The 22,566-nt window shown below is 41.3% G+C and overlaps 1 protein-coding gene across 1 annotated transcript in view; it reads right to left on the bottom strand.

Annotated features, from left to right (window-relative positions):
• Positions 1–2,941: 2,941 nt before the first annotated feature.
• PKDCC (protein kinase domain containing, cytoplasmic) overlaps positions 2,942–22,566 on the bottom strand; it is a 45,254-nt gene continuing 25,629 nt past the window's right edge. The window contains exons 4-7 of the mRNA XM_024214266.3: positions 22,038–22,117; positions 20,553–20,660; positions 7,000–7,173; positions 2,942–3,734 (exon numbers count right to left, since the gene is read on the bottom strand). Coding sequence (XP_024070034.2) covers positions 3,649–3,734; positions 7,000–7,173; positions 20,553–20,660; positions 22,038–22,117 — 448 coding nt within the window. The 3' untranslated portion in view covers positions 2,942–3,648. The remainder of the gene's footprint in view (positions 3,735–6,999; positions 7,174–20,552; positions 20,661–22,037; positions 22,118–22,566) is intronic.

Here is a 22,566-nt window from a genome sequence, read left to right as displayed (position 1 = left end):
CAATCTCTGTCTCATGACTCCCTCTAGTCTTTTTGTCACTGGATTCCCCCAGTGTATCCCCTTTGCTTTTCCTCCCTGGGTAGTAACAATAGTCCACCACATTTCACCAATTGCTTATTCAGGTTCATTCAAATAGGCTTCTACTTCCTCCCTTTTGATGCCTGTCAGCTGATCAATCAGTGTCTGGCAGGAGTAGGGCTAGCTGCTAAGTAATCACTTCTAGCCTGTAGTTTCTTGTATTAACTCCTGTAGCAAAGGGACCATGGGCAGATCTTAACAGACCCCTAAACTTTCAAGCCTTTCCAAGAGTCATCAGGCCTTCCTTACGCCTTGTCAGATTTATACAAATGATCAGATAGAGCCTTTTGTGAACAATGCTCACTATTTGATAGATCTCACTTCCCCCAGGCCCATTCAGTACATTGGTGGCAGTTCATTTCATATGTAGTCTGTTGGTTTTGCACTGAGTAAATCTCTATTCAGATCTCAGGATTTATTCCTTTTTTAATACCAAGGACCAACCATGTAGAGCCTAGTTGGTGTCGTCTTTCCTTTTCCTGCTTTGGAGCCGCAGGAAGCTGTTTGACGATGCCAAGGAAATGTAAGAAACAGTCCAACCCTTCAAGAAAAGATAAAAATACAATTTCTTTGTGGAAAAAGGTATATGATTGCTGCTCCAAGTCTAGAAGGGTCTAACTGGATCAAACCTGCCAAATTGCTTTTGTGAGTCTTCTTCTACTGTGGGTTTCCATGCCACAAGTATCCACTACATTATAGTCTGCCCTCACAATGCCCATTGTGGATAAGTTTAACAGGTGAGGGATTTACGGTAGGGGACGCATGGTGAGCTTCATGGTCCACAGAGAAAGTGACACAAAATTATCTTGTTTCAGACCCTACCCAACATCTACCTGAGTTTGATTTACGGCAAAGGCAATGCAGTCTTCTGAACCAGTTTCGTACCAGACATTAATTTGTACTGCAGCAGAATTTCAATGGCGTTTTAGAGACAGTCAGTGTCAATGTGGGCAGCCACAAACCATGACACAGGGTTGAGGACTGCAAAATGACTCCACTTCCTGGAGGTCTTCGTGCCTTGAACATCGTGGCTTGGCTTGACCGAATTGCATACACCAAATAAATAATAAATGCCACAAGAACCAATCTGAGCATTTGCTGAATCGGCTCTTAAGCTGCCAAAGACACATTGCCCTAGATAACAGAAGTATATTTACTACCAGTGGTTATTCAGGCTATTAGAACTATTTAATGTACTAAAGTGCTTCTCTTGTTAAGATTCTATCAGCATTTCCATAGAAAACCCTTTATTTTCAAAGAGTTATCAAATGGTCCATATAAAATTGATGACCACTGAAATTTGTCATCCAGTCTTTTGGCTCAAAGCTACGTTCTTTCTTTTTGCAAATTCTGGTGAGAATTGTTTTGGCAGTTTTTCAGTTTCCACAGGGCAGTATGTTTTTTGGTTTTCGGTTTCAGATGTTTTTAGGAAAACTTGAAAGGGTAGAATGAAATTATCCTGATCATTAGCCTTTGGATATCTTTTTTTCCCTTGAAATTTAAAAAAACTGTTGGATACTTTTTATTTAGTAAAATGGCTAATTAAACCACCATTTATAAAATATATTACTTTTTTTAAAATGCCAAGTATTTTATATAATGTTTAATATGAAGGCACTCAACCAGGGTTAAAGGCTTTCAAAGTATGTACTGATACCTCAATGCCAATAAGGTGTATCACTTCAATGATCTGTCCGTCTAAGTACAGTATGTGTTGGTGTGATGTGTAATGAATTTTAAAGGACTCCTTACTGTGTGTTTATCACCATTAAATGAATGATGGACTCCTAATTATACAATCAGTTATTGCAGCAGCTAAAATGCTAATCTGTGAATTATAGCATGTCATTTTAGTGATTTGTGAGATATTATTACAGTATCAGTGATCTCTGAGAAACTGCAGTGAAGTAAGGACTGTTGCTGAATGTGCTGCCCCAAGAACATACTCTCCTGCATAGTCAGAAAGCTGAGAGAACTTCTGCTTTGCTGCTGCAACTCCCTTCCTCCCTCTCCCCCACTACCCTGAGCAGAGCCCAGTGAGGACAAACAGAATTTAGTCCTATGATTAATTACTTCAGATTCTATTCTAATCCGCTGTTAATTCAAACTGTTTGAACACTAGTGAGCTATATTTACATGACTGAAGTCACAAAGAAAGAGAAGCTACTGAAACATGATCTCTCGACCTAAAGGTCACTTATTTCAGCATAGACAAACACACATACAGGGCCAAACTTCGCTCATGGATACGCACACCAGATTCCCACTGAAGTCAGTAGGGAGTCATGTATATCCTAAGGCAGAATTGTGCATGACTTACAATATTCTACGTTAAGAACTTACATGCATCTTCACAGGGTTCAGGCCTTAGGGCGAAGCACAGAAAAAAAACTGACAAATTTTAAATTTTATTTTTTTTTACAAAAATAAACAATTTAAGGAACAAAAGTACAAAATTTTCTGAATGCACAAACTACAAAACAGTATGACATTGGTCACTTTTAGCATTTAGTTTATTGCTTTCACTGAAAGCAAATTCTCTAGACACACTATGCCTATAAAATGCATCTATTTATATAGAATTTAAGGCTAGTGTTCATTTTTCATTTCATTTGTTCTAAGAACTAGTAAGAAGCACCTTAGAAAACCAAGGATTTGAGGATACTACAAATGGAAAGTTTTCCATGGCAAGATTTTCATCAAAAATTATGTTGTTCAAACTGCTGGATTGCTTTGCTGATCTGTCAGTGAAATACCTTAGGGAATATTTTGGACAGTGATTAAGGCCTTGATTCAGCAAAACACTTAAATATATACTTAAAGCTATCCCTATTCAGCAAAGCACTTAAGCATGGACTTAAATCCCCCTGGCTTCAGTGGGACTACTCATGCTTAAAGTTGCCATATGCTTAAGTGCTTTGCTGGATCAGGGCCTAAACAACTGAAATATGGCTTTCTTAAATTAAAGAAATGTTTTCATAAACTTTTCAAACAAAATGAAAATTGGCTACATTTTTGAAATTATAAATATGGCTGAGTTCCATTGATGACAGGCCCATAGTATTTCTACAAATGTTTTTGGTCTTGCATATCTGATAACATTGACACAAATGTTGATTGTCTTCTATAACATTTGATATTTAGCTTTGTAACTGATAAGCTTCATTAACTCTGTAGTGATTGTACTTGTCTAAATAAATATCATGGCAGAGGACCCAGACTTCCTATGGAAATTATGAACTTCCAACTCTGTGCAAATGTGTACAGACCATTAACCTTGGTTAGAAAGACTAGATTACTGCTTTAAAACCCAACTTATATTCCAACAGTGTATCACATTTTGTATTTTTTGTTTTGTTTTAAAAATCACATTTTGAAAATGTTGTTGTATTGCACATTCATCCTGGTCATGCAGGTCATTTCTTTAAAGTTTTGCTTAGCACTCTAGATTAGAATGAGTAATAGTGCAATTATCTCTCCCTCCCGCAGACATCTTGTACGTAACAGCTGTCTATATTTATACACAAACAGCTCCTGTCATTTACAAGTCAGACTAAGCCACTTAAGCTGTCAGCCTGTCACTTTCACATATGTTATCTTGTCAGGATCAGGCACAATATGATTTGAGCCCATTTTGAAGAAGACAAGCTGCCGACCTAAACGGAACATGAAAGAAGAAAATAATTAGAAGTGATTACCAACATTTTGGTCTATTCCAAACACTGAAATCTCATATCCTGATTCTTTCTCTGCATTCTTTAAACTACACAGGAGGCCAAATTCTTCTCTCTTTCAAGCTGGTATAAATCTGGAGTCTTTCTGCTGAAGTCACAAGGGCCAAACTGCACTCTGTTACACCAACACTACATTGATTTCCATAGGTTTATTATGGATTCAAGCCAGAATCACTAAGAGCAGAGCTACTCCAGGTATATGCCAGGATAAGTGTGGTCAAGATTTGGCTCTCTGGGGTTGCCCAGGTGTAACTAAGAGAAGCATTTGAAGATTAAAATTGTATTAATCTGATTTATTTATAGAGTTGAAGGAGCTTCTATAAGTCATCCCATTGATTTTAATGGGCTCTGGATAACAACTTAAATGAAGGGCATTCACTAGATCATGCAAGAATATCTTCTTGGCCTGCTTGAACCTCCACAAAAAACGTATATATGCACCAAATTTGGCCTAGTCTGAAACACAGATGCTAAATAAGTCATCTCCTGTTGTTCAGCAGCTCAGATTTTTAAGTCAACTGTAGCAGATTTTCCACTCTTACCAACAAACTAGTACAACAAAAAACACTGAGTGATGGGCAGCCTGTACAGTTTCCATTACATAATTAATCCTTTAAGCCAGAGTTCATTTAAGGCTGTCCTTCAGAAAGGGGTTGGTTGTTGGTATTTGCTGGTGCCTCGCTAGCCCTTTCTGCTCTCATCATGCTTGTCGAACTAGGATCTTTCTTACATCCCCTCTATCTGGATGTGATCCCAGCATACTGAAATCCCTAGGGCACCCACTGTAATTGATAAAGTTGAGTCACTGGAATATACGCTACTGTGTCTTTAGGCAGTAATTCAACCTTCCCCTACCTTCTGCCTCAAGGTAATACAGCCAAATTATATTCCCACAAATCCTGCCTCTTCAGCTGGATAACATTTCCCTAAAAAACGTATCACATGCTGATCTGGATGCCAACAAATATGGTTTTAAATAATCAATAACTCATCAGAATGCCTGAGAATCAAGTGATAATGTAGCAGGAATTAAAGTATTATTTTAAAGAATTATTTTGATGGTGCTATTCAATTAAGGGAGCTGTTCCTTTCTTCCTACAAATCTCACCAGAGCTCAAGAAGGTGTTTTTAGTGGTATATTTGGTAAATCTGATTGTCATGTAATGGACAGTATGATATGATCAGCTAGAAAGTGTTGGCTTCTCAGGATAAGGCTTGCATAAGCCTGTGATATATATTCTTCGTTCTAGGTAGGCTCTGTTCATGTCTTTGGGGTGCACGATGGATCTGAAGACCCACAGCTGCATACCACACCTTACAGCTAATACCATCCTATGGACACCTTTTTTTTAAAAAGTGTCTATTGTGGGTGCCTCCAGTTTCGGGGTACCTGAGTGAGATAAAGAGACAGATTTTGGCCTGGTCTAAATTAACATAGCTCCACTGAAGTCAAAGCTACATTGATTTACACTAGCTGAGAATCAGATTTAGGGTGTCTCTAGCTGGACACCAGAAACTAAGCTACCAAACGAAGTGGCCACTTCTAAATATGTAAGCCTGCATCTTTGCTATCTACCCACAGTGGGGCACAATGCATGAGCAGTTAAAGTAGCACAATGTTATGCCCAGGTAGTGTTGTCATTTTTACATTTCTGCCTTAACCGTTTTACTCCCTTTCTAGTGATTTGTGTCACTACTGTACCATCATTTACATATAGATCTTAGTACACAATGACTCTGAAGATTAGAGCTGACTTTCCCAGAGCAGAGCACTACTGTGCAGAGAAGCTGAAGGAGATTTTTATTATGTAGTCATATTGCTTCTTTAAACTAGGGGTTTACAGTCTCAAGTATTTGTATGGCTCCCATTACCACAGTATCTGAGCCCCTCACAACACTCCTCTGAGCAGGGCCGGCTCTAGGCACCAGCAATACAAGCTGGTGCTTGGGGCGGCACATTTTTAGGGGCGGCATGGCCAGCGCCAGAATGCCACCCCTAAAAATGTGCCCCGGCCGCCCTAACTCACCTCCGCTGCCGCTCGCGTGCCACTTCTCCCCCTCCCTCCTAGGCTTGAGAGCCTGGGGGGAAGGGGCGGAGTTGAGGCGGGGCCGGGGGTGGGGTAATTAAAAAACAGGGGCGGGGGGGCGGCCAAAATTGGTTTTGCCTTGGGCGGCAAAAATCCTAGAGCCGGCCCTGCCTCTGAGGTAGGGAAGGGCTATCGTCCCCTCAGACAGGAACTCAGACAGGGAGGGTATATCTAGACTGCTTTATAAACCTGCAGCAGCAAATTTCAGTTACCAGGGCTACCAACAGGCTCACACCAAAACCAGCTGTGTACGTAGTGCAGCTCAGGCTCCAAAACTCACCCCCCACCGAGCTTCAGAGCCTGAGCTCCTGCCCAAGCCCAGACATCTCCACAGCTGTTTTTAGCGATGTAACACAAGTCTAAAATTCACTGCCACAGGTTTGCACACACAGTGTAGACATTTCTTCAGAAGCGAAGTGACTTACCCAAGCTCACCCAGGAAGTCTATGACAGAGCAGAGATTTAACCCCAGCTCTCCCAAATCCTAGGATGGTGCCCTAGCAACTGAACTATCCTTTGTCTCAGAAGGTTGTGCCAACTCTCCTTACCAACAAACTGCATCTAAACCAGAACACCAGCTGCTTATTTATTACAGCTGACGACAGCACAGTATTTCTGTCAGGATCAGGACCCTCTTCTGTCTGCCAGAGGGTCATAGCTAAGTGATGGAAGGAGGGATGAGAGAACTCGTTTGGCCTAATTTCAAACCAGATCATATGGACTTGAATGTTTCTTTCAAATTCAAATGTTGGGCCAAATCTTGCCTATCTTACTCATGTGAAAACTCCCAGGGAGGTCAAGTGCCTGTGATCCCTGTCCAGCTGCCCCCAATTGATCCCTTCATGCCAGGCTATTCTGAGTCAGTGCACAGACCCCCTCTATGGACCACAAGGAAAGTACAGCCTAGCCCACCTCCTCTGCTCAGCCCCAACTGAGGGTTGAGAGACATCCTCCCATCTCTAGCAACTATGCTCCCATGAGCCTACTCCAGTGTAACTCATTCACCAGATGGTTTCAAAACCATATATATTTAGATGGGCCAGTAGCTTGTTTTGGATTATTAGCACCAGCTGCTGCATTTGTTCAATAGCACCGGTTACCTGTCCACGTTGTCTGGTTGGTCAGGACAAAAGCTTTGCACTGGGAGTGATTCTCGCAGACCTCGATGGCTTCGCCGACATCGAACACAGAGAGGAGGCAGCCCTTGTGATGGTAAGAAGGCCAGCACCTGTAGTTCTCATCGGGAATAGCAGCTTCAGGTATCTGTTGGTACTCTGCAAAAACCAGAGCTAAACAATCAGTTGGAAAGCTCTTCTGAAAGGGTTTGTCAAAGTGCCGGGAGGGTGGGAGAGAGAAGGCGTATGAAGGGACATCTCTCATAATCTATCACATTAGATTTTCATCACCTCTGGTGCTCTCATTTATTTATTTATTTATAGAAAAGGATCTGTCCATAAAACTGTGCGTACACAAGATGTTTTTGCCTCTTTCCTGAGCAGGCACGATAGATTTTATGTGGGGTTTTACTGGGAGAATGTCCCATTCAATAAAGAGCATCCACTTGAATGAACTGATTCCCTGTCCTCGTTCTTAACACTGAATGGGATTGTCAGGGTGAGACCTGATCAGGCACTCCTGCCCCTCCCTCTCAGCCAGGAGAGCATGTTATTTCACTCTAGCTTCTTTAGAACATGAAGAAAAGACAGGCTTTTAATTAAGCAAACTTTTTTCCTTGCTCAGATTAACACAAAAGGGGAGTTGCTTGATGGGTCTCGGGGGGGAGGGAGGGGGAAGGAGGGACAAAAAGAGCCCATGAAGCATGTCAGCTTGGTTCTTGCCCAGCTCCTCTGCATTGCCCTGTGGATTACTTGGCTCCCTTGGCTGCCGTTCAGTCTCTCTTGCCTTTATGAGCTCCCTCTTGTTCTCTGTTCACAGCTCCTCTCAGTCTCCCAGCTGCTCTTGGGCTTCTCTGATGAATGCATCAGCAAAATTAAACTAATCATTTATAAATATTTCTACTTAGCTCCCAGAACACAGAAATAAAAAATCATTCTATAGTTATTCTAATTGCATCTATTACGGAAATTGTAGCTGGGTGCCCTACTTCTTTAGTCACTTTAGTTCAAGGATCTTTTGCTTGAAACTGCAAAGTTTCAGCCTGCTAATATTTCAGAGAGAGCTTTGTAAGGATGCTTCCAGTCCAACAGACAGTGTTTACTACAGACTTAACAGCCAACAGTTTGATTCATACACAATTACTCACCATTTAGGGTACATTCCATACTATTTATATGGAAAGTGAGTGAAATAATCAATATGCTCTTATGAGCCTGGTCAAAACAAAAATAAGACATACACCAACAGAAAACACCAACAGAAAACACAATAAGAGTCCAATCATGTCCCATTTAAGTCAATGGCAAAACTCCCATTAACTACCGTAGATGCAGGATCAGACCCCAGAATGGATTTTAAAAATGGGAAACAATTACCAAAAAAAAGTCTCCTTAAAAAGCTGCTGCATGAATAAGAACGGTCACTAGTCAGACATATGTCATTAGTATTAAATGTAATGGAATTATTTGACCAGAGCTACAGCAGAGAGACTGATTTGAGTTGATTTGTGCCTTCACTCTAAGGTCAATGAGACACTCCATGTAAGGCAAACAACGGGTCCAGTCTACCATTGCCCTGTTCCTTATGTAGACAATTATACCAGTGCCAACCAAATGCAAAGTGGATGTGAAACGCTCACCTTGCACCGGCGTGACTACAAAAGGTGCCAGGCAAAGGTGAATCAGTACACCTAAACGGACATCTGCAAGCAGGACGTACTTTTTAAGTAACGGAGGAAAATGAACATCATCTATAGTGCTGGAATGCCGGTAGGGATCAAGCCTTGGGCCCTTACAGGGAATTCTCCTCAGAGCTTGCCAAGCTCCTGACGACAGCGTCTAAGGTCAAACTCTAGCAGGCCTTGGCAGGAAGTCTGCATAGCAACCCCAACATCATGTGATATATCTTCACTATACAAACAAAAATCTGTCTCCGAGTAACCCACCTATCAAACTGCAATTTACTTTTTTAAAAACTCTCCTACAGGCAAATATGTTTTAAAAGTCTCTCTGCTACATATTACATTGTTTCATTTCTAACATGTTACTATATATTCAATGTTTCTCTCAACAGTTTCCCCCACTCCTTACCCAGGCTGCCCGGGGGTGGGGGGGGGCAAGTGGGGCAATTTGCCCCAGGCCCCGGGCCCCGCAGGGGCTCCCACGAGAATATAGTATTCTATAGTATTGCAACTTTTTTTTATGAAAGGGGCCTCCGAAATTGCTTTGCCCCAGACCCCCTGAATCCTCTGGGCGGCCCTGCTCCCTACCCTACCTACCATTACAATTCTTTAACCACAGTGGGCCAGAGCAGCTGAAGCTGTATTTCCTTTATTCATACATCTATCAAAAAAAAGCAGTTTTCATTCACTTTCAAAGAGACTGAGGGCTTGCTTTGACTGAGGGGTGTGAATTATAGATTGTGCTAATGTGTTGTGATTTAACTATCCCACGTAGACCCTGCTGGCGCAAATTCAAAAAGGTACCTAGATCGTGTTCATGTAAACATTAGAGTGAAGATAGTCCTTCTACTTGGAGCAGCTCTGAGGTGTGCAGCAGTGACCTCTTTGTCCAGTTCCTAGAGCAGGGAAGCCACAATGGTCTGCAAAAGTCTCTGAGCTCTGTACTAATGTAAATAGTGTCACAGTATATTTAGGAAATGATAATCCAAACCACAAAAATATACACAGAGGAAGACTGATACATTCCCTGGCTGAGAAGTTACTAAGCTTCCTTGCACAGTCCTGGCAGAGGCAGAGACATAGGAGGCCAATGGGAAGTGTGGAGGAACAGGGCCTCCATGTGGATAGCTCTGGCAGAACCCCAAGACTGGCACATTTCTCAAAACACCCACAGATTCTTGGGTTTTCCAGCAGGGGTTCTGGAACAATTTTTATAGTGGGGGGAGCTGAGAGCCATTGAACAAAACTGTAAACCTTATTTATAATGGAAACTACTTCAAGCCAGGGGGTGCGGGAGCATCCCCAGTTCCAGCACCTATGTTTTCCAATATGGTGAAAGTGTAGGGAGGAGGGGAAATGTGAGGGGATTGTCATGGGGTTCCCTTTCCATTGTGTGGGTTTTCCTGTGGAAAGGCTGATGTCCTAAGCATGATGCATTTCAGCAAGCACAATGTGAAGAGATGGGCAGTTTACTTTTTAAAAGCATTAAATTTTCCGACAGAAATCCTGATCTGATATCTACAACTGGACTTTGCATCAAACTTAGATCATTATGGATCATCTCCTGCTTCCACTGAAGTCAACAGAAAATCTCCCATTGGCTTCAGGGGCACCACGCTCGGGTCCCTAACATATGAGTACAGTAACTGCCAACTGGTGTTGCTGTCAAAGTGAGGACCATATGGCAACCTCGACAGCCACATCAAGACACTCTTTAGCTTCCTTCTCCATACATCACTTTTCCCCTTACCACTAATGTAATAACCCTTACTACATTTTCCCTTTAATCATTTTTTTCATGTCTATTTTTAAAATAGATGTGAGGGGGTGAGCTGCTCCTAAAGGCCAGCTGTGCCTCTGCCATAAGTGGCCATGCAGGGGAGGAACAGGAAAGGAGCCGTTGCCACTACTTGTGTGGCCTACAACAGGAAAGCCTAAATCATAGCCCTGAGTGTAGGCGCTGCTGTCAAGAGGCTTTGGTCCCCTGGCAGCATCTCACCTGAAAGAGAGCAGCAAGGATGAAGAGTAGGCTGAAATGTAGCTCCTTCCCCCCCTCCCCCCCTCTCTCCTGCCAGCAGAGCTTTCCAGCCTTGCAGAGGAACAAGTTTGCTGTACCCCTTTAAACTGGTGCCACAAATTATTCCTCTTCCTCAATTAGGGAGCTCCAGGAGACATCCTCTCCCCCCCCCACACCCCCCAGGGCAGTCAGGCCCATGTGGTTTTTTGGGTTATAGAAAATATCTTAAACTGCTTGTACCTAAACCTAGAAAAAACTCTAACTCATGACAACAATAACTGAATACTGGTCTGAGAAGTGAATCCTTTTCCAAAGATTCACCTTGTCTCAGAACATGATGATCTAGTATCTTTGTAATTTGCACAATGAAGAAAAATATCACGCGAATATCACGTGTATATCACTTCAAATCAAGGGTCCGATCCATAATCTTTACTTGTGTGAGTAATCCCATTGTGCTGTGAGTATTTGAAACCAAGACACTTTACTCACTTAAGTAGGGATAGCAGGATAAGGAGCCCTTACTTGAAGGCAATTGGAGAGTTACTTAATTAACAGGAGTTCTGACAACACTAATTGGTATGTCCAATTAAAAGGTAAGCTATGTATTTTAGACATACGCAAATGTAACCACTCAAATACATAATGAATCAAAATACTGAAAAACGTGGTACTAATTCAATGGTTCAGAGAGCATTCCTCTCCTATTCAAAACTTGCTCAATCTGAGATAAACTATCAAGATGAAAAATAAACCCACTAAGTGGTAACTTTCCAGTCACTTACTTTCTATCCATTTGTTTTTATGTTCATGTCACTCACCTAGCTCTTAGTGGTTCACTATGTAGGATATAGCAAGATAAAAATGTTACATAGCTCACTTGTACTTTGTTGTATGTATCAAAGAGAGAGGTTTGAATGAGATTTGTAGCCACATCAGGACTTTTTACCTGATGTGTGATATGGCTTAAGAAATCTAAGGTGCATTTCTCAAACAACTACTTTAAATGTCCATCCTGATCACAATGGTTCAAAATACTTGTTCTATTTAGAAATACCCTACTGATTTAAAGACAGCTTTAGCTCAGGTTTTTGCCTTCCCAAACCTGAAACTTACTTAAATAGAGTCCATGGAATTTGAAGGCTCACAGCAGTAAATCACATCATAAAAAGGTCAAAGTTCTGGTCGATTTCCAGACTAATGGTGTTTAAAACCAATAAATACTTGCCTAATACTATAAATGCAGCCATAAATTTACACTTTCACATACATATACACAATCTGACATAGCATATTTAAAGTCTATCACTGTAAAGTCAAGGAATAGATCAAAGAATTACACGGTGTTCATAAATAATTCCTTACCCAAAATATTCCTTTTCACTTGTACATATTTTTGTAAATGTTGAAGCAAATAAACTTTAACTACACTAGGCCGGATTCTGTTATCACTTATACCATTTTCATACCAGTTTAACTTCTGGGACCAAATTCTCTATTCACACTGATGTAAGTAGAGCCAGGCAGGAAACAGTTTTCCCATCCTACAAAAATTTGAGATTTCAAAACATTTTCCCAGCCCAAATCATAAGTTGAAATCTAAAAATTGTTCATGAACCAAAAATCCAAGATGTGTTTTTAAATCACTCATATTTCATTTAGGGTTTTTTTAATTATCTATAAATTAACCTGAATTTTGAAGTAAAAAGTCATTTCAAATTAAAAAACAGAATGTTTCATTTCAGAACTTTTTCTTTCTCTCTTTCTTTCTAAATGGGAAATTAGTTGAAACTGACCCATTCCCATGAAGTTTGCTTTAACTGGCATTTTCCAACAAAAAATGTTTAGCTGAAAAATTCCCAACCAGCTCTAGATGTAAGGTAAGTAACTCCAGCAAAACTGGGACAGTTACACTGGGAGAAAGTAAGTGTAAAGCAAGATCAGACTCAAGCCCATTCATTTATGTTACACTGCTGTAAATTGACAAGTAATTTAGATCAGGCCCAAAATGTCCTAGAGGCTCTTGCCCACCCCTATATTGCAGAAAAGACATCTTGACAATGTACCATTTCACAGGATAAAGTGATATATTTAAAAACTGAAATCAGTTCACGGCAAACTAACAAATCACTGACCAAATACTATAATTAAAAACAAAATAGCAAAGCTTAAAAGGCACTAACATCCCAAAATTATCTTAGCAAAAAAATCACCTGTGTTGTCCCAGTGCTGACTCTAATCTATAAACATGCCCGTTTTCACAGTACCAGACTCAATCGTATAAATAACTCCAGGACTACATTATAAACAGACTGTGGTTCCCCCTTTTAAATTGCTTAAATCACCTTAAATCTGACTTTAATCAGTCCTAATGACCATTTATTTCAGCCACAGCAGCTAGAGTGCATTTTTACTACCAGCTACAGCTACCAGGTGGGAAATTGCCCAGTCATCTTTTCCAGTTATCACCTGCCAATACACCATGGATCAATGACACAGCTGCATCCTTGACAAAGTAATCCTGTTACTCCCTATTTCACCCCCATTTCCATTGTAATGATAAAATAATGAAACTTGCTTCTGGATTTCTTCCCCCCCTACTCCCAACTGCCCTTGCTTGTAGTTAAACATAAAGGGCCTGATTCTACCAATCTCAGTAATACCTTGCTATACAAATAGTCCCACTGATTTCCCAACGAGTACGGACGGCAGAACCAGACTCTAAATAACAGAAAAAATATACTGACTGCTTCACACATACGTTCAGATTAAGAAACAGAGCGAGAACTTTGTTATTACAACTGTTTGCCCTCTTGATATTACATTTGTTTGCTTGACTTTTAGCAGGTCTCATTTTACATTTTTCATTTGTCCATGTTTTCATATGCTATATTAATTCATTCAAAAAGAATGCCCCATAAATATGGCTCTTAGGCCAAGTTAATGTGATTTTGCTTTATACAAAAGCTTTTTGGGGGGAAGGGGGCGCTACATGTGCTACAAGCCCGTGCCAGCAACAAAACGGTAGTATAGCAGGGAAAATTACTCATCAAGTTTATTCCATTTATCTCCACTTCCAATCACACTTGCCCTCCTCCACTAAATCACTGCAGCCATTTGGAGAGGTGCTGTGGTCCAGTGAAAAAGGCATCTGGATAGGACCTGCTGCATGACCTTGGGTAAGACACTTCCTTTCTGTTTCTGCTCCATCTTTTGTCTGTCCTGTCTATTTAGACTGTCAACTCTTTAGAGCAGGGACGGTCCCTTACTATGTATCTGTACAGTGCCTAGCACAATGAAGCCCTTGTCTTGATTGGAGCCTGTCAGGGCTCCTGCAGTACAAATATTTGCATTTTGTCCTCCTGTCAACATTGCACCATGACAGGAGAAAAAGTTGGATTTTTTTCTGCCTCATGCATTGAAAATAGAACTGTTAACTAGGTTCCAACTACAGTGGCAAATTCTACCTACAGTTATGCCTCTGCAGTGCAACCTCATTGAAGGTAGCTGTACCAGAGACTGGGGTTGCACAGATGTGACGGAGGCAGAATTTGACCAGCAAAATCTTCATTGGTGTATGAAAAACTGTATTAAAATTGTAGAGCTATCACTTTAAATGCTCGGGGAATTCCCAGGTCCTGCTTGCAGGCAGGGGACTTTGTAGGAAAGTGTGTGAGCAATAGTCTGGCAGCAGACAGGCAGTCTAAAGTAAAGTGAGGTGACCTGTGCCTCTCTGTCTTAGGGAGCAGCCTGCTTTGTCTCTCTATTTTTGGGTTCTTGTGTATTATTCTAAATTCTAAAAAAAATCAAGTACTGTTAAAATGCAACCTTCCAGCAAAAGTATTGTATGGTTTTATCTAACTTCTCTGTTCCTATGCTGTGAACATACCAAATGGTCATGATACTGCACAAGCCAGAAAATGTATAGGGTCAGATTTTTAAACATATTTAAAAGCTGCTAAAGATGCAGCTAGACACATAGTGGAATTTTCAGAAGTTCCTCGGTGCATAGCGCCCAATTGGAGTTAGGCACCTAGTAGTGAGATTTTCAACAGGGCTTAACTGCCATTGGGAATTAGGCACCTCAGCACTTTTGAAAATTCCACTAGGTGCGTATCTGCATCTTTAGCAGCCTAAATAAAATCTGGCCCCTAACACGTCTGACGGTCCAGCCCAGCAGTTAGAAAAAAACATTTTATTACTAAGCTGGTCAAATTTGATCTAGCGCAATGGAAAGATAATAATATGAAACTCCATGATGCCATTTTTAGAGTCATTTTTCAGAGCAGAGAGGAAGGCAGCACAAGGGTGGAGATGTATATCCTACTGTCTACACATGAGGGAAAGGAATACAGTAACTCCTTATTTTCTCAGGGCTATGTCATTATATTTATGCTACAGCCCTGTAAAAGTGAGTCAGAGCTACACCCTATGGAAGTCAGCTACTGTCTCTCTGGGGCTGCTGCGTGAGGTTGGTAGAGGCGAGCACTCTGTTCCATAACTACGCACTCCTAGTGGATTGGCCCCACTCCATGGGCCGATAAAGGTAGAGGTCAGACCATGCCTCTCCCCTTCTCATTTTTAGTCTCCTGCCCCACATATGGCTGCAAAACAAATCCTTGTGCTCCCTAAAGTGGAGGGAGCACACAGACTGCTAGCAGGGGAGGCCCTTGCATGGCCAATGGGGAGGCTTCCTCCATGCCCCTCTATCCCTATGCGACTCAGGACATGTCTACACTTACCTCCAGAGCGATCAATCCAGCAGGGGTAGATTTATTGCGTCTAGTGAAGACGCAATAAATCGACCACCAAGCACTCTCCCGTCGACTCCCGTACTCCACCGGAGCGAGAAGCGTAGGCGGAGTCAACGGGGGAGTGGTAGCAGTCGACCTACCACAGTGAAGACACCGCAGTAAGTAGATCTAAGTACGTCCACTTCAGCTGTGTTATTCACATAGCTGAAGTTGCAAAACTTAGATCGATTCCCCCCCTCTAGTGTCGGCCAGGGCCTCAGTAAAAGGCCTCATACAATCTGGACCTATATGGTTGTGCAAAAGGACACAACAGGAGCACAATCCTGGCCAAAACTAATTCATTTTAGAATCTGTGAGACTATTTGTAGGGAATTGTTTGTAATGTAGTCCCATCTGTAACATGTGTGTTTTTAAGTATCTTCAAGAAAGTGCTTATTGTCTTTTGTAGCTCAACCTAATATGGCATATAAAAACTGCCTGAATATAATCTGTTCTCACCCTCCAAAGTTTCTCTCTCTCTCTCACACACACACACACACACACACACACACACCGTTAACATTTCTTGAGCAGATTTATAATTTCTCAAGCAGGTTGCTATAGTATTTTTTAAGAAACATTATTGCACTGTAAATATTTACATACAGCGCAACCCTGCCAAAATGTCAAAGGACAAAGGAAAACAGGGAATTTCTTTTACCTTACTCCCTGGCATTCTGTCTCTTGAGTCCTGTAAATGTACTTGGTTCAAACAACTGCTTTTATATCTGCTAATTATGCCTTTCTTTTGGCTAACCCACCCCTCAAGACTTAATAATGGGTCACCTATTTTCTTTAATGAATAACAAAGCTACAGGATTTACTAGCTGTAGTGCCTCTCATACATTTCTGTGTAACTCCTGAATTCACTGAAAGGTTGGGTTGGGGAGGTTAGACTAAAACTCCAGAGCCAGACCCTGAGTTGGTGTAAATCAGCATCACTCTTGAAGTCAATGGAAGTTTTGCTGTAGACTTCAAGGAGGAAGGAATTTCACCCATGAAATCCAATGGGTTTGTATAGTATAGTATTCTTGCAGTTATAGCAATGCTACTATCATTTTTAGAAAAATAATTTCAAAAGGAAATGTATGATCTACGTTGTTCAATGTTCGAAGAAGAAGAGACTAATATCTCATTACAGATAAAAGCATTCGAACACAGTGTCATTCCAAACAGTGTAGCACCTGTATAACAATTTTGTGTTATTTACAATTACAAAAAACTTACATGGCTACTGAAGGACTTCTGACCCCACCCCTTCTCTGTTTTGCTTCAGTAATTTAGAAGCAAAGTCCAGAGTATAATAGAATTTACAACACTGTAAAATGTTTTACAGCTGAAACACAGTGAAAGCTTAAGACCTAAGTCCTTCTGTGACATGACCATGGTTCACGTTGTTAAATTTAATTTATGGGCAGACTCAGATTGACAAGAACTTTCCTAGTGTCACTTTCCTACTGATGGTCAATATCACCTTTCTCACTTGAAAAGGGTTTCCTTGCAAAAACATAGGCTCAGATAGAGAAATCTGTTTCATGAAAGGTCAGATTTCAGCTTTTTCCTTAAGTCCATTTTCAGAGATCACCATCACTTCTTGTAAGGATTTACAACTCTCTATTAAAGACAATGGATAACTCTGAGTTTCTAGATCTAAATCAAATTATAAGGCACCATGAGTTGAACCTTCTAATGTTCCTTTTTTTAAAAAGAGAGATTGCTTGCAGTTCCTGGATCTGAACCTACTATTGTGGCTTTGGTTTCAGTATAAATTCTATACCAGAACAGGCTTATTTTCTAGGTCTCTTTCAGATGCAGCAGGAATCTGTTGGTAACAGTTATTTGGTGAGACTGCAGCCCAAAATGGAGGTAACGTCACATGAGCCGTTAATTTCTTGAGATTTCCATTATTCAAGATGGTGGAAATCTTGTGAGACCAGGTCACCTGATGATATTTCCACCATTTAAACCGAAATCTAATGAGAACAACCTTGTAAGCTTTTCATAGAATATCAGGGTTGGAAGGGACCTCAGGAGGTCATCTAGTCCAACCCCCTGCTCAAAGCAGGACCAATTCCCAACTAAATCATCCCAGCCAGGGCTTTGTCAAGCCTGACCTTAAAAACCTCTAAGGATGGAGATTCCACCACTTCCTAGGTAACCCATTCCAGTGCTTCACCACCCTCCTAGTGAAAAAGTTTTTCCTAATATCCAACCTAAACCTCCCCCACTGCAACTTGCCTCATTTTAACCTGAAACCAAAGCCTAGTTCCAATTCAGCCTCGAACCCAAACCACAATCCCGAGCCCAAATCTAAATCAGCTCAGCATCTGACAAAATAGCCTCCTCCCCCTCTCACTATATTATAGAACAAGATTGTTCTTTTTCTAACAAGCCACAACTTAAAAAAATATTTTCCCCTTGCCTTAGGAGAGAGTTATACAGTGTCCTGTGAAGTGCTGCTGGTTTCTCTGTCTTTCCACGGACAACAACATTTTCAGTGGTGTTTTAAGGTGAAATTTGTCTCATCCACATAAAATGCAAGGGATTAGGGAGGTGAAATCCCGCCCCGCCCCTCCCCCCCACCGCCCAGGCAGGGCCAGAACATGGGAGTGTAACTGCTTTTGTGACTGCTACTGCCTCTGCGGCTGCTGAACTGATGGGTTGGAACAGTATCCATGCCCCTCTCTCCCCCACCACCACCACTTGCAAGAGTTATTACGTGGCCCAAACTACTTAGTCTGTGGTCCCAGTATGGCTTGGGAGTAGTGTTGCCTTGTGTGCTGGACCAGCATTTGGCTATTCTCCTGAGCACCCAATCCTCCCCTACCACCACACCCTGCCTTGCAGCGCCACTGCACCATGAGGAGAATTTCACCATTGGTAAATCATCTTTGGATTGAGAGTTTTAAAAAAAGTGAGTCATCATGTGCTAAAAGTGAAATCTTGCGAGAGAAGAGCCTGTGTGGAGAAGGAAGGATATGCATGGACACATGGGGCCTGATTACACTCATTTGCACTGGGGCCTCTGGGAGGATAAAGTAGGGTTACCCAACATCCCAATATGAGGGCCTTTTTCTTGTATACGCAATTATACTCCCCCTACCCCCAAAAAAGTGTCCCGATTTTTCATCCTCGCTATCTGGTCACCATAGGATAAAGGGGCCTTAAAATATGAATACATTATATATACACACCCACTTTAAGGTCCTTTTACATGACTGTAGTGGTGTAAAATGGCCTTAGTGCAAATGAGAAACAGGCCCATGCATTCTGAAGATATGGTATATAAGTATGAAAATTTACCCATAAGTCAACAAGTCTTGTTTCAGTGTAATTTCTGTGAGGATATTTGATTTCTCTTGATTGCCATTGGCTGAATCCTCACATAAAATAATTTAAAGAACCTTAATGTTACGTTAAATTAGAATTTTATTAGAATTTCATAAAACTGTACTCACATGCTCTATGTGCAGTTACACAGGGCAATGTCTATACCCTTTACTCATGTTGAGTAGCACTTTGCATCCTGAGCAGTTTCGTAAAAGTTAATGGGACTGCTTGCAAACAAAGGCACTAGCCAACTTGAGTAAGGGTAGCAGAATCTGAGCCACAGTTATTCAGGATTATACATAACTAAACCACATATGAAATACAGAAGCCTAATGTGAGTGCAGATCTGCTCCATATCAGTGAAGGCTTGCACTGTTACATCTAGCATTGCTGTCTTGGGTTTTCTCCCGGCAATTCTTTATAAGCAGGACAGCCTTTAAAATTCAAAACCTCATCTTGTCCTGACATGGCAGCTAAATCTGGAATTAGCCAGCATCACAGAAAAACCTCAACCTTCCTGGCACTTCCTCAACAAAGGATGTGTTTGTACTGTTGATTGTGCTGCTGAGAATGATTTGACTGTGTTGACAGGTATCACTCAGCAAAGACTGTGATGAAAATCTGAACATTAGAAAGTTAAATGAACACCTGTAACAATTTTCTTGCCAATTTTACAACAAAATAAATATTGAATTATTTGTGATTAGTGGGCCAAATTCATCCCTGGGGTCAGAGTCCACTAAAGTCAGCAGAGTTACACCAGGAATACATTTGACTCATGAGTCTGTCACAAGGGAAATGCTTTACTGAACTTTTCAAATCCTTTACCCTAAATCCATCTTCATTTATCACCCATCTCTTTCTCTCTGCTATGCATGTGCAGCAAAACCATCATATTTTCCTATCACCCTCCCAGCAGCTCAAAGTCTGACATGGATATTGCACCTACAAAAAGATAAATTCTGCCCAGCATCTTTTTTTGGTGGTGTGGCTAAACAAGAACATTTACCTATTACCTTCTTTCAAATGTTACAATCTGTAATGTGTTCTTCGAGGTAGAATATGTATCCCTCTCTACAGCGTATGTTTGAAAAGCACTGTATACATTTATGGTGCTATACAAGAGATTTTTGTTAAGATGTAAAAGAAAAACCTTAGCATGTAAGCTTTATGCAATTTCTTTGTCAATTTATGCAGTTTTGTTACCGTATCACTTCTGCAAGCTGCAGGGATTTTCCCCCGCAGAGCAGATAGGAGGCTTAATGCTTCTAACCTGCAGCAGCTGCAATATCTGCAAGGAAATCCCATGAATTTTAGGATATCCATGTAGAGCTAGGATATTAGCATGGAGATAAATTGGTTCCCTCTTCATGGGCTCCCTGCTTTGGCCTGCCCCAAACTCCCACCTCAGGGAGGTTCCAAAATGCAGATTGGGAGATAAGTCTTTGGGCATGATGCACCTTTCAGCATGAATTTATACTGCAGATTTCCCATAGGTTTGACATGGTTGATGGCTGCTCTCCATGGCATCAACAACCCACCTTAGTACCTTCCGTGGTACCCATGGAACTCTGACTACCTGGAAGCCCTGCTGTGGACTTCAATTTCCATGACTTCAGGAGCCTTTTTGGTCTCTTCTCCTTATTTCTGCTCCCCTCCACACCTCACCATCTAGATCGAGCCAATAGCTTTACATTTGTCAAAGGAATACTTTACCAGCTTTCAGCATCCGTGTAGCGTTCTGTAGGTATGTGCCACTCTTGTATAAATGCAAAACTTTTTCTAGCTGAGCCACTGTTTCATCTATTCCCCAGTGGAGTTCTCCTTTAATAGTACAGAAAAACAGTGATTTAGACAAAGAACTTGGAATTAATAGGGATTATACCTGAGTAAGGTCCAAAGGATCAAGATTCAGTTGTGCCAAACTGTGTGATGTTTTGGTGATGTGGACTTAAAGTCCATGAGGCGTTACAAAGTGACTGCCAAATTGATTTTCATATATGCGATGAGTCAAGCCCTAACCCTATGTCTCCAAAGCTGAGCAGCTCGTGTGCTGAGACAGCCAGCTTCCTGTCTGAATACGATAGGATGGGTTACCCACAAGAGATGGAAATTCCTTTCCAGTGAATTCCCTTTGAAATTATTTATAGCCTGGCACATTATACTTCCCCATAAAATGTACTGAAGACCAGGCAGGGGGGGGGGGGGGAAAAAAAAAAAAAAAAAACACCTCTGGCGTGAAATCAAAAGTACAGTTAAGACATACTAAGCTACTCTTGTCTGAATGTCATTTTATGGTAAAGATAATTTTATGGTCTACTCTGGATTCTAAAGCATAAAATAATCTCTAATGTCATCTGGGAGATGTATGCAATAAATTGTCTCCGTGGTTCTAATTCCTCTCGGTAGAGATGGCCCATTCAAGGTCCTCCACACCAATGAATCCCTTAACATGGGACTAACATTTTGCAGAGGGCTGTGCATGAGCCCTTTGGTCAGGATGAATTTCACTCTGTGGGTTGGCTTGTTCCTCCTGAGATCTGCATGCAGAGGAGACCAAATTCTGAGTCAAATACTGCTCTGGTCAAACTGCCATTGACTTGCAGTGGGAACTGCACCTATGTAAGGGTGGAATTCATCCCTGTGCTGGGCCCAGGACAAGGCTCATACTACTTAAATACCACTTAAGACCTCAAAATAGAGAGTTAAATGGTATATAGGCCTCATCTTAGCTCCTCTGATCAGGAGTGAATTTAATTCTAAGGGCACGTCTACACTCCACCTGGAGGTGTAATTCCCAGATCAGGTAGACATGCATGTGCTAGCTCTGCCCAAACTAGCACCTAAAAATAGCAGTGTAGCCAAAGTGGCATGAGCAGCGACTCAGGCTAGCCACCCAAGTACAATCCCATCAGAGATACTAGGTAGATGCTCCGGTGGCTAGCCCATCCACCACAGCTACACTGCAATTTTCAGCATGCTCACTCGATCAAAGCTAGCATGGGTACATCTCCCCAGGCTGGAACTTACACCTCCAGCTGCACTGTAGACATGCCCTAAGTGAGAGCAGAATCTGGCCTTAAAGCAATAAATGTAAATGTAGCACCCTTCCCCCCATCTACCCCCAAACAAACACTCAAGTTTACAGTGATATGAAAAAGGGAGACATTTGGCAGTATCACATATTTACAGTGGGATTACCTGTCGCATTGACTATCATATCCAATAATGGTCTTAAGGAGGATGGAGCACTGTGTGGCAGAAGATATGTAAAAAAAAACCTGCAATGGAAAAGTAACCCATATTTTAAAATAAAGTTGGCAAGGGTCTAGTAACCACTGAACAACATAAACTATTAGAATTTTATTCCTTAAGTCCCTGACCTATTCAGGAAATATAATCATATTCTATAATCAAATAAATACATAGCGGAGGCTAGTCACACAGCTGTCTGGCATACCTAGACTAAGCTGCTATACACAAGGCTGCCTTGTAACTACCTGTAAATGTTCCATTAACATAGAAATTTGCTGTGAAGCCCTATGGATTGTGACTATTTGCAAAGCTGTCTGTACTTGGACAAACTTTATTAAAGGGACACTGTCAAACTCTGAAGTCTTGTTTTTTTTCCTCAAAACCTTAAAAATACAGGTCAGATTTATGCTTATTTCATTTCACCAATTATTTCCTTTTCAGTTCTGCATTATTTTTAGGCTTTAAGATGAATGTT

The sequence above is a fragment of the Terrapene carolina genome, unplaced genomic scaffold, assembly GCF_002925995.2.
Source record: "Terrapene carolina triunguis isolate 2854851 unplaced genomic scaffold, T_m_triunguis-2.0 Scaffold120, whole genome shotgun sequence".
In the NCBI taxonomy this organism is placed as follows: domain Eukaryota; kingdom Metazoa; phylum Chordata; order Testudines; family Emydidae; genus Terrapene; species Terrapene triunguis.
Note: the sequence above shows the minus strand (reverse complement) of the source record. Positions and strands in the feature narration are given on the sequence as shown.